Source organism: Quercus suber, unplaced genomic scaffold (genome assembly GCF_002906115.3).
Source record: "Quercus suber isolate HL8 unplaced genomic scaffold, Cork oak 2.0 scaffold_50, whole genome shotgun sequence".
Taxonomy (NCBI): Eukaryota; Viridiplantae; Streptophyta; class Magnoliopsida; order Fagales; family Fagaceae; genus Quercus; species Quercus suber.
Genome location: NW_027069515.1, coordinates 201,505 through 220,858, shown reverse-complemented (window position 1 = coordinate 220,858; position 19,354 = coordinate 201,505). Strand labels below are relative to the sequence as shown.

At 33.7% G+C, this 19,354-nt stretch overlaps 1 protein-coding gene across 1 annotated transcript in view; it reads right to left on the bottom strand.

Annotated features, from left to right (window-relative positions):
• Positions 1 to 8,245, bottom strand: part of LOC112001692 (probable aminotransferase TAT2) — a 9,980-nt gene extending 1,735 nt beyond the window's left edge. The window contains exons 1-5 of the mRNA XM_065771891.1: positions 7,901 to 8,245; positions 7,242 to 7,460; positions 7,028 to 7,087; positions 6,096 to 6,251; positions 5,922 to 6,015 (exon numbers count right to left, since the gene is read on the bottom strand). Coding sequence (XP_065627963.1) covers positions 5,922 to 6,015; positions 6,096 to 6,251; positions 7,028 to 7,087; positions 7,242 to 7,460; positions 7,901 to 8,140 — 769 coding nt within the window. The 5' untranslated portion in view covers positions 8,141 to 8,245. The remainder of the gene's footprint in view (positions 1 to 5,921; positions 6,016 to 6,095; positions 6,252 to 7,027; positions 7,088 to 7,241; positions 7,461 to 7,900) is intronic.
• Positions 8,246 to 19,354: the final 11,109 nt, after the last annotated feature.

Genomic DNA, 19,354 nt, shown 5'->3' with positions numbered 1-19,354 from the left:
TAGACTGCCACTTTGTAAATTACTACATCTTAATCCTTGAGTACCCGGTTTAATCCTTTAATGTTATTCATTATATATTTATGAAATCCAATTCCATAAATATATACTTTAGTCTTACTAAAGTGGTTAGGCCTAACTCTCTGAATAACAAACTCATTAAACTTATCTCAAGGGAATACTTTATATCTCCGTTAAGAGACTATGAATTCCATCTTGAGAATACATGTTCCATCAACACTAAATGTGGCTATCCAACATACTGAGGTTTTGACCATTACTATAGATCTCACTCCTGATATATCAAAACAACCTACACCTCATGATCATGTCCATTATTCTCTCAGAATTAAGAGTTCATACAAATACAAGTCGTGAGATTTACTATTCATTTGACAGTCCTTAGGAAAATAATAAATCTTACAGCAGTCCAGTTCAATATGTCTTAACTCTTAAAACATATTAATACATCAACCAGAAGTCTCCACTTCCATGATCAAGACAAATCATCATGGCTGATATGTTATAGTTTTCGCAGATGAAATGCCCAATTTCATCACCGACTACGAACTATAATTTTGAGTTTACAAAGAACTTGTGATTTATATCTTCTGTGACTTTTCACATAAATCACATACTATGCATCTCATGGACTAAATGATAATGTCCTAATATTCATGTTACCATTAATTCAGATAATAATAAAACAAATTTATTAAACACAATATTAAGTCATAAATAATGTCAAACTTAATATCATACATAGCATCATACAATAGGATTTATGGGCACTAATCCTAACAATGGTGTTGTCATGTGGCCTTAGGTTGAATTTTCAAGTTTTGGAATGGTGTTTTGATAGCTCACAGCATATTGTATGTAGTTTTAAGTTGAAATATTTTGAGAAAGATTTGTACTGCTATAGAGAGGGAAAATTCCCGACCTATCACAAGTTGACACATCATACTACCAAGTCCACAAAATACAGCCAATTACAACATGCCACGTACTGCTACTAGGTTTTGCTATCACTACTCAAAAACAGAAATTTGCTAAGTGTCATGCAAAAACCAATCACTCATCAGCACGTGTAAGCGATAACATAAGCAGTCCAACACGTGTAAGCGATGACACATGCAATCCAACACATATAAGCGATGACATAAGCAGACCAATTAGGATGTGACATATGTTACCAATCAGACTCCATCACGTGTCGCTTACCCCCCCTAAACTCCTATAAATAGAAGCCTTCCTAAGGCATTTGACATACCAAGACACCAAGACATCTTAGGAGAAGACACCAAGCCATCTAGAGCACAAGCAACATCAGAGAAGATTCATAAGTACTCAGAAGTATAGAAACTCTACAAGAATCAAGCCTCAAAACCTTCAAGAACTTCAAGAAATTCAAACTCAAAATTGAAGAACATTCAAAGCAGAATTATCCAAACTATCTACCTAGATCTCAAAGTTCACCAGAATCAAGCTCAAAAGCCTCCAGAAACCTCAACAAGCCATAAAATCAACTAAGCTCTACGAATTCAAGCCTTTAAAGCACCAAAGAACTTCCACCACAAACCTTCGAAAACAAAGAACGCACGAAGAACACGAAGAACGTGAAGAACAAAGGATTTCTAATAAGCTCATAGCCAGAGATTCATTGTAATTCTATTTCAAAGATCCTTGATCCATTCTTTAGCCAAATTGAAGGATATTTTGTGTTCAAATCAGAATCACATCACCACAATTCCAATCAATAAGTCTTGCAAGAAGATTGAATCAAAGGATCACTTTTTTGTAATTTCAGAGAATTGTACCACACAATCATCTATACAAATTCGCATTTGTGAAACTATTTTTACTTGTTTGATTTATTTCAAACTAGAAATTTAGTCGTCTACAACTGCATGGTTTTAATCATTCTTGTCATTTTACCAATGTTGAATTTGCTGGATTTTCATTTAAATTCCCAAAAGTATAACATGTTTTGTAAAATGCCCATTATCTTGAGACTTGCATTTCCCCCACTCCCATTAATTATGCTACTTACCAGGTTTTATCTCATCCCAATCTCCAACAGTTTTACAAATAAATTAGCTACACGTCGAGCATGGAGCTTAATTTATTGGAAAAATTATTAGGTACTCTCGGAGTACGCATTTATGGTATTCTGGAAGTACACAATAATTTCCCAATTTATTGATGGTGATTAAAGTGCTATATTAATTGGGAGATTTGGGCCATAAACGGTTGGTGACTTAATCTTGCAAAGTTTAACGATATCATAATTGATTCTATTAGAGGTTAGGTAGTTGGGGTTTGTTAGCCTTAGGAATTAGCTTCAATGTTGAGGTGGTATATTCATGTATTATTTGGAGGCAAATGATTCGAGTTATTATTTGTAAATGTGTTATAGAATTCTAACTAGTAATATGAAGATTTTAGTCAGGGACAGACCCAGGAGGGGCAAAGGGGCCTAGGCCCCCCCTAGGCCCAAAAAAAAAAAAAAAAAACATTAACAGCTAAAATTTTTCAAAAAAAAAAGAGAAAAGAGCTTGGGCCCTCCCATGTTGGGTAGCCACATTTAGTGTTGATGGAACATGTATTCTCAAGATGGAATTCATAGTCTCTTAACGGAGATATAAAGTATTCCCTTGAGATAAGTTTAATGAGTTTGTTATTCAGAGAGTTAGGCCTAACCACTTTAGTAAGACTAAAGTATATATTTATGGAATTGGATTTCACAAATATATAATGAATAACATTAAAGGATTAAACCGAGTACTTAAGAATTAAGATGTAGTAATTTACAAAGTGACAGTCTACATTAATGATTTTGTATTACTACGAATATTTTATGAAGGGGTTGCATGTATAATATAGTCTTGGGATATAATATATAGATAAGGCCTAGAATGCAACTATATTTATATAGTGGTATTAAATATAGTTAATGGTAACTTTGAACTTGTCAAGAGTTGACAGAAAAACCCAAAACCCATTGGAGCTAGTGTCTTATTAGTCCATTTTGGTCCCACTTCAAGCCACACACTTAAACCCAATTGGAAAGGCCCAAAAGGCTAGCCCAATTAGATAATTAGTTAGATAAAAAGGGAAAAACGTACAGAATTTTCTGTGCGTAAAAAAAACATCATTGAAAGATGGTGTGTATGAGAGTGTAAGTCACTCTTTTGATTTTCCTTTTGTAACCAATTGAGAGTCCACACTTCTTGGGCGTTAGTGGAATTGGAGTGAAAATTAAAAGTATTCCTAAGTGCTTTAATCTTCAGTTTTGAAATTCACCACTTCAAGGTACGTTCTCTTGTTCTCAAATTCTGAAATTTACTTAACGCATGTTATCAATTTCGAACGATGTAGATCCGTTATTTTCCACTGTGTACATACGTATTTCCATCAACCGTCACAAAGACAGAACTCATCTGCCATCACAAAGATGGAACTCATCCCTAACACACAGTCGGAATTGATCTACTGTCACAAAAAATGGAACTCGTCGCCGTCATAAAAACAGAACTCATATGCTGTCACTAAGACGAGTGCTAAGTGTACGTTTTTAGACTCCTTAAAATACAAGTTGTTTAATACAACGATATGATAACTTAGAAAAATCAAACGGGTAAAAAGCTTGGAGAGGATTTAACCTAGCTATCCTTAAGGTAAAACATATCCACTATGAAAGAATTGAAATTTTACAATAAGACTTAGACCACTAATATCCTACTGCTACCTCGTATAGAAAACTTACTACCACAACCACGTGACAGTTTCAAGTCCACAGACTACTTCTTTCCTTGATCCACAGCAACCACAAGTACTCCCACTTGTGTTTTCTTTAAATTCTTGAAACAGTAACCAAAGTGATCATCAAGTTCTTAACATCAATCTTGATCTTGATAACCCTAAGTGTGTATGAAGGTAAACACATGTTAATCTCACAGAAGATTCACACACACAGCATATCAACAACCTTTAAAATGTGGCTAGGTTTTTTCCTTTTATGCTTAAAGCAAAACATAAAACTCTATATGTCATATGGGCTTAGATTAAGTTGAAAATTTTGTAGAAAAAACAATCTGCATGAGATTCAATCAATCGAGCCTTGCAGATTTAGCCAATAAATTCTACAATTCATTCGATTCCAACTTTACACATAAATACACTTTGAGCAGCCTAAATCTAGACTCTAAGTTTTGATCATGGTTTGTCAACATTACACATTGAAGTTCTAATACATTTAGATCATAAAGTCTTAGAACCTAACAAACTCCCCTATTGGCAATCCATGACAAAACACATAACAAAATTGAAATGCTCAAAGTTACAAAATAGCCTAATAAACAATTCAACCTAACTACTATTTATTCGTTGCCAATGAAATTAGCAGCACGACTGAATAAACTTGTATATTCCTAAAACACTCAACAAACACATAAACACATGTGGGGAAAATATAAGTAAAACAAAATAAATTCTTGATTTCACAAAACAGAAAAATAAAAGACATATATCATGAATAACCTCATAATATAAATCAATAGCCAATGTAGCATATGTGAAACAAGAAACAATAATAGAAATAAAAACATAAAACAAAGTATCTCCCCCTAACATATACAACCCATAAAAATAAATACATCAAGCTAAAATACATCATGAGCCAAAAAAATAAATACATCATGAAGCATCTAGATACAATCTAAAACTCCAAAGCTCCAAAAAGTCAAAATCTCCCCCTATCTCCATCAATATGCACTCCCCCTTTTTGTGACGAATTGCCAAAGGGCAATCAAAGCTCATCATCAAAAGGAGGTGGTGGGGAAGACCGCCGAACACTCGCCAAATTTGCATGTAATGCCTGAAGCTCGTGAGCACATCTACCAAAAGCTGTCCATATGCCGCCTGAACGGTTATGACAGTGGGGTCAACAAACTCCTCAGCTGTGGGATCACCTATAAAGAAGGAGGATGAGATGCAGCACTTGTGGAAGACTCTACTCGAGGGTGTTTAGAGCTAGCTTTCATCTGAGTTGCTCTCTACCTAAGGAAGGTGGCACTTGTGAGAGCTATGATATGGACAGGCTCAGAAGCAAGAAACTCCTCTAATCCTAAATGTAACAAAATCCTATGTATAAAAACAGGGAAGAAAAGACCATGTGACTTAGAACTACTCCTATGAACCTTAACTAAAGAATGAATGAAAAGAGACGGAAAACACATAAGAGCATCAGTCACAAAAGCATACAAAAAAACACATCTCTCAATAGAAATGGTGTGCGGATGAGAGATAGGCCAAATCGAATGACAAGAAATCTGGAAAAACAAGTAATTAAGCTCAGTAAGCTTATAGGAGGTGATGTGAGGATTAGTACCCCAACTAATGGAAGTACCGGTGAGATATGACATAATGTTATCAAGAGGAGGGGTCACAGAATAAGGATAGACTAGCTATTGTACCAAAGGTACCCTAAGAGCAGAGGCCACCATTGAAGGAGTAATGGCATACTCTTCACATCTTATCCAACTCATCACGTAGTAAGTGTTGGAATCATTAGAGTGGACAGAGAGGTTCGAATAGAACTCTCTTATCAAGGCCGCCAGATGAGGGTACTTTATATCCATAAGAGGTAACCAACCCCTATGCTCAAAATTCCTCCTAATCTCCCCATCAAGCTCATCTAAAATCACCTTCCGCTCAGCCCAAACAGACCTAAATATATTAAGCTTTTCATAAGTCTCTTGGTTTTTCTCAAACCTAAACCTCTCACCATGATGCTAAGGATTGGAGGAGAAAGACAAAAAAAAAAAAAAAAAAAAGAGGACTCAAGAAATTTACAATGCAGATCTAAACTTGTGACTTGGGTTTGGTCCAGCTCAAGAAATCTTAAAGGCCCTGTTACATACCTGGTAAAACAATAACCGAATCCTCTTTAGCCAGCTTCTGACAGAAGTCCATATCATCAATTATGTCTTCCAATAATGATGGATTTAGCTTAACCTGTGATGAAATTCCTAGTAAATAAGATATTCAATACTTAATTTTAAGGCACCAAATTGTCCAAGATTTGAATTCCTTACCATCACAAACATGGATCCTTCAGGTTTGTTTGGGCAAGTGATGCAAGGGATCTCCATAATTCTATCATAACATATATGTGCAGCCTCCCTTAGGATGTCAATAACTTTTGAAAAGAAATCCTCACCGGTTTTTTCAAGGATCTGAGGAACCGCACCCTGATACATAAACAACATTGTTATATTTTCAAGAGAAGACAAAAACAGATGGATGATTATAGTATTTCATTATTACTATGTCAAAAGTTTGAATCAAAAAATAACTGTGAGAGAGGAGCATTAATATGTGCAGATTTAGAAGAACATAAGCTACATACTGAAAAAGAAGCAAGATGTCATTCTACTAGGACTCAAATATATAAAAAGTAGTATGTAAAAATAATAATATATGCAAAAATTTAAAATATGAAAAAGTGATATAACAAAAATGGATTAATGAATAACCATCCTAAGTTTGATTATACACCAAGAAGTTGGTCATCAGTATCTTAAGGGACTCCAGAGGAATCACATTTTTAGTATGTTAAGGATATGGAGTACAAGCCACTAGAGTAAGATTTTTAGTACATGTCCTATCGGGCCAATGAGGTGTCAGGGTGACTAATTTACCAGCACACATAGTTTCACATCCCACAAGCACCCGTTAATTATCAGGATAAATTCTTGGAAGTTTCCACATAGATGTAGATTCACTTTTTACTTCAGGCCAAAGAGCTATTCAACCAAACCACCAAGGAAATAATAAAAGCCAAAGTTGGGTTTAGAGAAATTGGGCATTTTCATGTTATTTCTCTAGTCTTCAATTACATGAAATTCTTCTATTTTCTTTCAGGTGAATTTGCTCCAGCAAGAATTCAGGATAAAAATAAAAATTAAGTTCGAAAGTGCTTGAGAGAGGAAAAACTGTTGCATTCTTTCACTACGATTTTACAAACCTGAATGAATGTTGGTGGACCAGATGTCAAATTGAGACGGCCCATAATGCATTCTACAATCTGAGAGGAAAAGTAACAGATTTGAGAATGCTAAATATGTCATGTTATTATTCATCCAATAAAATGTAATATAATGCAGAACCATTATTATAATTCTACTATATGTGTTTGCAGATGTTCAATTTTAACACAAGAGAGCAGGGGGAGAGATGACCTTAGATTTTTGAAGGATGCCATTAGGATCACTTGTCACAAGCCATCCTAGTCGCCAACCTGGTACAAGCCATCTCTTTGATATAGACCCTAGTGTGATAACAGGCACGATTGATCCAAATACTCCCATCGGCACAAATGGATTAGTTCCAAAAGAGAGATGGTGATAAACTTCATCTGCAACCACCAGAATGCCTAGCTTTCTTGCTGTCTCTGCAATCTAATATTCAGAAAATCAACCACCACTGTGTTGGGCCAAAACTAACATTAACGCTCTAATTACAAAAATGTTTTACTTATGACTCATGCTAATTACACAAACTATGAAGCATTAGCTCCAATGTCCAAACAATTAAATCCACCATTATGTTTTAACATGTAAGGTAACAATATCACATGAGAGTCTAGCAACATATACTAAAATTAACTGTTGTTAAGCCATTAAAAACTTTATGTAATTCCTCTTATGAACTTATAGACATTCTGATATTCCCAGAACAAATTTGACTCTACTTATGATAAGACATTGGGTCAAATGAAAAATCAGTTAGATGACATTAGGAGGTATAGTTGTGGATTATGATTGGAATTGATGTTAAGAGTTAACTTGCCTACTTAAGTTTATTAATTGTATGTATGAAAAAGGAAGTTTCAACATGCCTTCTTCAAATGTTGGTGTGTATAGACACTTCCACAAGGATTGCCAGGGTTTATGACAACCATGGCAACAGTATTCTCATCAGCAAGAGCTTCAACACCTTCAATGTCAACCTCCCAACCCTTTTCGGAAATGAGATCAAAATAACGGACTTCAAGATTGTTAGATAAGGCATGAGCATCATAGGATGGGAAGCATGGTCTTGGAAGCAGAATGTTGGCACCCGGGCAAGCAAGGACCATCAGTGTTACTTCAATTGCTTGGATGCAGCCAACTGTGAGAAAAACGTCATCTGGCGATAACGTGTATGGAAGATCGCGAGACAGATAATCTGCGATAGCTCTGTTACAATTCAAGCATTAAATTAAATTAGATTAACATTGAATACATGACACAATGCAAATACAATCCTCTGTTTATCTTTTTTCAATAGACTCATAGCATTTAGTATGAAAGTTTGAAAATGGCCAATACATTTTCCATTGAATTAAGTGAGCGTGATCATCTTGTTGACGGTTGTACAAAAGAAGCTAACCATCAACTTGTATAAATACAACGTATACACTGCAATAGGGATTTTTTATGAATGCTGATCCGATTGTAATAGACAACATGGATCCAGATGTTAATGGATTATTGCTTACTTTCAATAACTGGCCAATACTTGCATTAACATACTTTCAATAACGGGGCACTAATGCACGTGATAATTTTATTATTTAAAAAAAAAATCATCATTTAATAAAATTTACTCATATTTTCTTGTCAAAGAATTTAATAAGTTCTCCTTTTCATTCTACCCATTCTCTGTTCTCTGCACTAAGTTAGTACATCAACTTTGGTATGAATTTCCTCTCACCTTCAGAGTCCCAAAAACATGGTTCAACATAGTTTTTTTGCAAATTTAACGTACTAGATGAAAACTTGCAATTATAAGTCCTATTTGGTTGTTGTGAAAATTGACAAATCATAAAGAAAATTACCTTTCTTTTCATTTCCTAAACTTTCTCCGCAACCAAACAGAAAAACTTTGCTACTTTAACTCAAAGAAAATAGCCCCAGAATGGCAGAATTAAACCAGATCCCACTACCACGAAAACAACTCAAATTCAAAAAATCGAACAGAGAGAGCGAAAATGCACTAAAATATCCCATTTAAACATTGTTTTGACAAACAACTTATGAGCAACACATTCATATTTGAGACTACAATTTTTATAGACACAATTCATCCATATCCGAACCCCATTTCCCATTACAATACTTCCAAAATTATGTTGCAAAAACAACATAACTTCATTCCAATGTAAACAAATCAAGCAAAACTAAAAAATGTAATGAAAAGAAACTCAAAACTACATGCGTATGGTTGACCTATCAACGCCACGACAGAGAGGGTGTTGCGCTTGTACCGATCAAGCTTTACCTGAAAACACCTACACCTATGACATACCGGGCCCATGTGAGAGTTCACTCCATCGTTGAACCTCGCCAACAAAAAGTCCAACATCAAACTTGTACGCCACAATGAGCTACACAATGCCGTCCTCAAGCATGCCAGTAAAGTTGTCATTCCACCCTATTCTAACAGTAACACGCCATTCTAAAATCGGTGTCATCGATTTTCAAGAGTTATAAAGATGGAGAGTCAGAAAGGAGGAGCAGCAATGAGAGATGGAGATGATTTACTTTAGGATATGAGCATTGTTTATTACGCACTGCGTATCGATGATAGCTCTTTTTTTGGATGTAGTTGGGAGATTGAAGTTTAGATACCTTATTCAATTATTAGAGATTTTACCGGTTGAGTTAATTAGAATTTATACATTTATTTTTAAGTTTTTCTTTTTAGTGAAAATAAGTTTAAGTGAGAAGAAGCTACCCCACACCAAGGATAGGGCAAGCCGTAGGCCTCAGAGAGAACTTACATTAGACTTATAAATCACCCACCAAGAAAGACTGCTAGCAGAGGGACTCGAACTCAGGCCTTTTGGGTGAAGCATTCGAGCCTTACCAACTGAACCAACCCCTGTTGACCACATTTTTAGTTGATAAAAACATAAATGTATATAATAGATATTATCCCTAAACCTTGGAATCTAGGCCCATATTAATGTATTGAACGCAAATGTAGGGAATCACGGGATGGCAAAAGGTCAAAAACAACTTGCTTGAATGACCCACTTATACTCCACTCCACCCACATGCAGATTTTTCACCTGAAGAGAAGATGGGGGGAAGAGACACCATCATCTGACTCCAACTCATCCCATTACCATTCCTATCAAAATGGGAAGAGAAACTTAATAGAATGACCCATACTTGAATTTGACCTAATCCAACTCAAGCAGGTTGAAATAAGACCAAATCACCTTGCTCTAGGTTAAAAATTAGAATTTTTCCAAATTTAAGACAGCTACAACTAGGGCACTAAACCGGCCAAACTTTTTCAAGTATTAAATATTTAAACTCAGTTCAACAACAAAAGTAAAATGTGCATTCAAACTTCACTTGAACTCAAACCAAGCCTATAAACAATGTTCAAACTCAATCCAAAGCATGATTTCAATTATATCACATTTTACATTGAAATTGTGTTTTGAAAACACGATTCCAATACAAATTTGAATTTTCAATACTTTTCAAAACACATTTTCGAAAAGAGACTATCCACCAAAATAATTTCTCCATGGCACTATTTTTAATAATTATAAATAAATAATATTATGTTTTTCTAAAAAAAACCAATATCACAGAGTCACAGTATCCTTAATAATAATGTCTGTTGGATCCTCACTCCCAACTTAATGTTGAATTTTTTTTTTTTTTTTTTTTGAAATGAAATAGACAATTGGACTCTTTACTATAAAGAGAAAACAAATCAATATTAATTGATGATAACACATAGTGTTTGAAGGAACTCGTAATAAAGTTGCCCTTTAACAATGGAAATGAGCTTGGTCTAATGATAAAGAGCTATCATCAGGAGCAAACGCTATAATTTTAAGCTCTCTAAAAAAGACAATGGAAATGGGCTTCAATATTCCTCTAATTATTATTATTATTATTATTATTTTATACAAAATAGAATTTTTACCATAACCTAATCTAAATGTATATGTGTGTGAAGCTCCCTTCTGGAGACTTGAACCCCAGCCCTTGCCCCCCACACCCTATAAAGATTTATATTTGTAGAGTGACCACCGCACTAAAGGTGCGCGGTGGTCCTCTAATTAATTTTTTATTCTGTTAATAGTGTTTTATATAATTAAAAATAAAACGTTTACATAAAGAGAAATGACTAGGTATATAAAAGGGCACGTTATTCTCATGAATTTCAATTACCTTGATATGACCTTTTTCCAGATCTTACAAAATTAAATCTGTCCAAACACATGAACAGAAAAAATCAAGTATGGATAATAGCAATATTAACCTGTTTTAATCTAATAGGTTTATGACTCGAACTCAATTTTGACCAGATCAGACCAATTGAACAGGTAGTAAGCCCAAACTGACCCATTTATCAAGCTTTTATTATAAATGTTTAACCTATTTTTTTTTTTTTTATCGACACATTTTTTATGTATGTTTGAATATTAAAGCTATATTCAATTTTCTATATTATAGATAAAAAGCTAATGACATTTTACTCGTCAACATGAGTAATTCTCAAATATAATTGTTTTCAATATCATATCTAACACTAACATTTAGGTTTTTTGTAATAAGTTTGTAAGGATAAGGGCCCAAAATCATATATTGGGCCTTGGGCTTTGTCTGAGGACATTGAAAGGTCCGAGGAGGGATAAATAGTTATGAGGAATTCTAGTTCAGAGTCTCATAAATAAGAAATTAGTGGAAAACGGTCCGAGGAGGAATTCCTCCTCGGATAGGATAGATATCGCACAGATGAGTATTCTAACGATGAAGGAAATCTCCATAGAAGCCCCAGTGATAGGGACGTGCCTCATGAACATACGAGAAGGAAGGGAACCCAAAAATATCTAAGGAAAATGTGCTACCACCGCATTAAATGCACTGCAGCTACTTTTCTGGCTGCATTTATGTGGAAAAAACCCCTGAACAGTGTTGCTTTGGCTACCAAACTTATAGAAAACCAAAGAGGGTGTCTGATGGGACGAGTACTCAAGTAAGGGCTCAAATGATTAACAAGTATAGGATCAGGATGATCCAAGGGGAACTATATAATGTAAGAGACCCTCCATGAGGAAGAGATCAGAAAAATAGAAAGAGAATACTGTAGCAATCAAAGTTATACTTGTAGTCAGTTTAATTGATTTATATGAAGGGTTACCTCCTCAGGCAGAAANTGCATTGTAAATTTCTTGAGTCCTCTAAAAAAAAAGGACCTTATAAACTGTTTGGCTGCTTTGCAAATTTTTATACATCTGCATTAGTTGAGAAAATATGGGTAGTAGGCTGGTGGGGTGAGGCCTTTGTACTTAATATCATGCATTTAAAAATCATTAGGCTTAGAAGTCATGGCGTGGTGAACTAGGAGTCTAGAAATAATGAGAAGGAACAAAATAAAATGAATAAAAGGAGAGTAAGTAAATCTTAGTATGGTATTTAAGATATTTGGGGCTTTCAATGTTTTGACATTTCACTACCAAGCTAGGAAACACGGATGTGGATTCGGGTTCGGGTGCGAGTGTGGGTGCGATGCAGCGACTCGGCAATTTTAAAAAAAGTAGGGTGCGAGTGTGGCGGGATACGTTTATTAATAAATTATTAAATATAAATTTATTTATATTTTCTATATATTGCTAAGCATATTTTTTTCATATAATGGTAAACATATACCAATTTAAGAGTAATAGTAGCTAGTAAAGTGAATACTAAATATATAACCATTCCATGATTTTTAGAAATAAGAGATAGGGGAGACGGAGAGAACAGAGTGAATGAGAGAGTTTGAGATGCAGTTTTAGGGTTTTTTTTTTTTTTTTCCTTAAACTAGAGTCAAATGGTGTGTTTCGCCGTGCTTTTTTACTTTTTTTAATTTTTTTATAAAACACTTATTTTGGCCCGAATTGGACCGATTCAGGGCTATTTCGGCACATTTTGGACCAAATTGGCCCAGATTGGGCTGAATTGGAATCGGGAAAAAAAAAATTTGTGACGGACTCGCGTGCAGCTGCGTCGACAGCCGCACGGCACATCCATGCATGTTGGATGCAGGTGCGCCGCCCCTGGAGGTGCACCCGTGCTTCCCAGCTACCAAGTGTATGTGGATCAATCCCTTTTAACCCCCCTTTGTATCTCTTACTAATAGATCATCTCACAAAGTAATATGAAATTTGAAAAAAATAAAAAAATCATCTCGAAAGATAAACCCACAATCCACGTTTGACCTAGAAAACAGCTTCTGTAATGCATTCTTAATGGTGGCATCGTGGATACCTCTTTCAAGGTAACAGTGATTACCTACCTCTTGAAATCTCTAGATGCTGCCATTACAAGACAATAGTATGCATGTTGGATTGGTCACTTTCTTGCACTATGTGTCTGTATATATTGATTTTTTTAGTTTCTATATTTATATTGTATTGTTGCAGGAGAGTGGACATATTGCAGTTACTTCATATTCAATCGTGTCTCCAAATGTTTATTGAAAAAGTAAAATTCCTAGACACTTGAGCCATAGTCATGGCTTTTCAAAATTCACATTATCCTAGCTGGAAGAAAATCTCCATCAAACATGTATTCCAAGAAACTTGGTACATGAAATGCTTATTAGGATGGTAATGGCGCCATAGGGTTAAGTGGGTGTCTCTGTTATCATTCCAGCCCTGGAACTTCATGTCTCCCAGTATTCGTCACATATTTGAAATACGGTAAAATATTAGTCACAATCTCCATCCCATCTAAAATTTTCAATACTCAAAGACTCCAACGAGCCCCATTAATCCAACAAAACCAAGCAAGTTCAATATTTAGTAAAATAAGCTATCTACTAACCAAAGCCTGGCAAAACTAAGATAAGATAGAAGGGGTGATGGCTATTGTAGTGCAATGAGCATAGATGATTTAGAAGACAGAATGATGGCTAAGATTGTAATGATATGCAGGGATGGGTTTAGGAATTCAGTAAATATTCTCTCACTCATTTTACATTTACACTCATTCACAAAATATCCACAGTTGTATGTGCTAATTGATTATGCTGCCAATTGACGACAATAGTACTCGAGTCTCTTTTTTCAGGGGTGGCCCTGGGTATGAAGAATTGGTTGCGCATAACTTTTGCAGTTGAGCCTTCAGCTCTTGAAGATGGCTTAGGGAGAATTAAAGCCTTCTGTCAAAGGCATGCCAAGAAACAATAAAACTGCGCCTAAATTACAAAATCGAGCAGTAGTAAACTAGTGATCAACAACTACGCGTTGGATAATTGTTGCAGGATTCGTTAATAAAATCCTCTGTTTGATGTTTTACTACTCAAGCAAGACACCACGAGGAAGGGATTGTGATGCCTTTGTAATCAGAAACTTCTTGTTGCACATTCACATGCCATTGGTATTGGTGACAGTTGATCAGCAGCATTGCGTTGCATGATCTCATGTTGTTAGTGCCTTAAAGGAGTTCTCAGATGTTTGAACTCCATGTGTCCAGTGATGTTTGATTATTGAACCAGAAAATATTGTTTTATTGGAGAATTTCTAAAACAAGAATTTATTATGGATCATTTCTTATTAAGAACTTGACACGTATTACCGAATTTTAAAAAATCAAAACAGGAAAATAATTATGAAAAAAAAATACTTACAGAAAGTTTATTTTTGCAGAATTTTATATAAAAATGAGGAAAATGAATTTGATTATATCTAACAGCTAGTAATTTTCATAACAATGTTTTAAAATATTTGTGCCAACACAATTTTCTTTTCAAAGTTGCATTTTCATGGGTAACTCTTCATCTATACATACTATAAAATCAAAACCATTTGACTCTTTGTTGACCACATGAAATTTTGTCACATAAGTTTTGGAGTTTTCAAATTTTCCATGTAATTAAAAAGAATTAAAAATGAAATAAAATTCTATCATATTTCACTCTTGACCCTATGAAAACCCTACGCGGTGACACTATATGCGTAAGCCTCTCCAAAGACGTTGAACAGAGACACAACACTTTCTCCCCTATATATTTCATTCTCTCTCACTCTCGATCCTACCTATGACCGAGTTTAATTGAAAATTTGGTTCAACAATTAGTTGCGAATTCAGATCCAGCACATATAAAATTTTCAACGTAATACATAGAAACTTCATTTTGTCTTTTCAACGGGTGAAATTCGAACCATCAAAATGATCCAACTTCACCAAATCTTGATACATCACTTTCAAGTGGTTGCTACTTCAATTTCTCTATCCATTTATTCAAATATTATCTAAAATTTGTTGGGAAATTTAGGGGATATCAGTGGAAAAGGCTTAGAGGCTTGAAAAAGTAGAAAAATATAGAAAGATTAAAAGTAAAAGAAAACTGGTTTTAAGAATCTCGCTCAAGCAAGATTGATGCTTGCTTGAGCGAAATGACCAATTTGAGCAAGTGATAGGCAAGGAACGTGCAAACTTTCTATTTTATTTTCAACTCATTCACTGAAGAGTTTGCTTCAGTGAGTGACATAAAAGACAGCCAAAAAGTTTATTTATCCTTGCTAGTCCCTCCCTATCACTCGCTCGAGCGGGAATCAATCTTGCTCAAACAAAATTCTTAAATTGAATTTTATTCTTCTCTTAAAAAAAATTGCATTCTTCTACTTTTAAAGTAACTAGTCACAAACCCACACGACGTGTGAGAATGATAATAATTTTGTAGTTATGGTATAATATACTATATGTTCTTTAAATTCCGTGGAAAATAATTTGTTCTTCTCAAAAAATTAAATGATTTTTAAAATTATTTTTCATTTATCTATCCCAAAAAATAGATCATCGTTTTATTATTTGGATTTGTTTAATTGATATTATTCATTTTTTAGGCAATCCATATTTTGCTAAATTATGTTATTGTGCATTATATTTTCTTTTCTTTTCTTTTTTTTCCTATACAATTAAACTATATAATTTTTAAATATATTATTCAAAAAAAATTATTCTCTTAAAAGAGATTATCATATTTATATTTTTTCATATCATAGGAGTAACTTCGAATTATTTGTTAGGGACATATTTTATGTAATTGACTAATCCTTTAACAAAATGCACTTTACTTGTAATTGGGTAGATCTATGATGAGTTTAAGACTTCAAGAAATATGTTGTTCAAGTCAAGTGTTAAAGCTACGAAGATCTGACCAAGAAATAAGTGAAGAAAGAGCTGTTCACTAAAGCTCAACAGAAGTCTCGACCTAATCCTTTCTATTGAGATTTGATGTTGAAGCTCGACAGAAGCTCAACATAAGATGTTTCTATCAAGACTTACAAAATCAAAATTTTCAGATCTGATTTTCAGCCCATGTTTGTATATTTGTATAGGGTTTCTTTTCTCACAATCTTAGACATATATAAGACTTATTTTAAAGGCCATCATATAAGGAAAACATATGCAGAAAGTGACCTAGTTCATTATTCTCTCTGAAGAAACTACTGCGTCTTTACACCAAGAATTTTGTGACCAAGGAGCTTCCTGATCTTCATCATTGATGAACTGAAGAACTTTGCAATCAACATCTTCTTCTAATTGTTGGTGTTAGTCACGTACTTGGATCCGTGCATCATTGGTTAGTCACGTATTAGGATTCATGCATTGAACTGGAAGATTGCCACTACAATACAAGTCCAATTGGGTATTGGGGTAAGAGTTCAACAGTAGATTGGTATTTCGGGATAGGCCAAAGGGTTCGGTAAGATTCTTTATACTTGTAACCGCTTGTGATTGTAATAGTAGATTCTTAGGAGTGGTAACTTGAAATTAACTCGGTAGAGTTTTGTCTCGGTGGTTTTCTCCATTCATAAATAAATCACCCGTGTCAAATTTATTTTCCGTTGCATCTAGTATAATTGGTGATTTGTTTGTGCTACCACGCTATTACATGTAATTGAACCTAATTAATTAACTTGGGTAATTAATTAATTAATTTGCAAGGGTTCAATTCATTTTAACCCAACACTATTGATTGGGTTTTGTTTACTAATATAGATACATGAGATGGAACATGCATATCTCTCAAAAATTCCTAGGAAACTATACCATATTATAAATTTAATATTTAAAATAATATGTAGAAAAAAAGTAGACTTTATTTCTAAAATTGAACACTTCACCTATTGAAATGAAAGAAAATAATTTGTATAACAATGTAAAGAAAACGTGATCTAACCAAAAAAAAAAAAAAAATTGACTACATACACTTTCACTTATTAAGATTTAATTGCCTTTAACTAGACTTCCATATTACATTTATTGTTGCTACGCTCCTATTTAACTTCCTCATCTACCACATCATTGGCCACATCATTATTCTTTTAATTTTTTACTTTTAATTTTTTGACAATATTAAATATATAAATATATTGGCTTAATAAATTCAATTTAGGAAGCTTTAACTTTATATATTCATCTATTTTAATTTTGATGTTAGAACTAAATAATAAATTAATGAAAAATTAAAACAAAAATATTGTCTACACATATTCATCTTGGGCGGTTTTAATAGTTGATAGATATATTCAAATACATAGCCAAGATTTTTTTTTTTTTTTTTTTTTAGAATACTAAGTATTTTAACATACACACACGAGGAGAGGAGAGAAGGTTTTTAAAAAAATGGGATGTAGCTCAAATGGTAGAGCATGTGGTGAAGCATATAAAAGCCAAGATTGTTGTTTGATATAAATTCAAAATCTCACTTACAAAATAACTAAGTATTATGTAAAAAAAAAAAACCTAAAAAAAGTTATGAGAGGCAGCGAGAAGACTTGTGATGAAAAACTAAAAATTTAAAAAAAAATTAAAAAAAAAAAACCACTACCAAATCATATTAACCCAAAATAGTATTATAAAAAATACAATGATTCATCAACCTAAAGTAAAGTTGCAAAAAAGAATAAATAATATATATATATATAAGAGAGAGAGAGAGAGAGAGAGAGAGAGAGAGAGAGAGAATAATAACCTTTTTGGGAGATAAATAGAAAATAAAATGGGATAAAAGAAGTGTCAAAATAAAAAATATAATTATGAGTTAAACACCAAATTATCCAAGTCATGTTATAAAATAGAATAACATTATATTCTTGTAAACTATCTTTATATGCAATAAGATAACATTTAACAATCATAGAAAAGAAAAAAAGAAAAAAAGAATCCTTAAAAACTTAAAACTCAAAACACAAAACCAAATTGTATCAACCCAAAGTAGAATTCTAAAGAACGCATAAATTCATCAATCTAAAGTTTAGATACAAAAAATAAAAATTCACACAAAAATAAAACATGAGAGAGAGAGAGAGAGAGAGAGAGAGAGAGAGAGAGAGAGAGAGAGAGAGAGAAATAATAACATTTTTCATGTAGGAAAATATGTATAGAATGGAGAAAGAATCACATATTTATAGTAATAGAATGAGGATAAGAAGAGCGAAAATATAAGAAAGAGGAAGGGATAGATGAAGAGTGATATTAAGGTTGATGGTAGTGAAGAGATGAAAAGGTAAAAAGGAAATTATGATTTGAAATAGTGGAGAGAAATGGTTGGAAATAGGTAGATGATGTGGCCGCTGATGTGGTTCAATAGAAGCGTAGTAAAAATAAATGCTATGCTTTAGATTTTAGATATATATATATATATATATATAGATGTCATTTACATATTACAAATACACCTTTGTATATAACAAGAACTAGCATTGCAACTAAATCTTGATTTGGATTGCACTGAGTAACCCTTTGTCACAGGAAAAGCTTAATGGCTAATTGTTCCCCACAGAAGGTGCCAAACTAATGATGCCAAAGATCATCAGTTGGATCACTCATCCAATTTGGAGCTTTTGAGAGTTTTCTAGTATTTGCAAGAGAAATAAAATTGATCAAAGAAAGCACCGAGGCATTCCCTGGTGGTAGAAACTGAAGAGTATGAAAAAAATCAATGAGGTCTTCTATCTTAATGGACGACCTTAAGTAACAAGCCATCAAAGAAAGATTAGTAACTGCTTAAGCACATTCAATTTATTCAATGACAACTATTACTCAAAAGCCTCAAACGCTTATCAAGATAATGACTGTTACACTCACGATAATAATTACCTCCAATTATATAAAAGAAGACATTAATGAGTACAACAACTATCTAAGTCACCTATAAAAAGGACAATCCACCTCACTTGCTAAGGTATGAGAAAAATATTATTTACAAACAAAATACATAGATTGATACTAATTTAAATATCAAAGGCTCCCCCACCAGGGCACACCCCGGTGGTTAGATACTA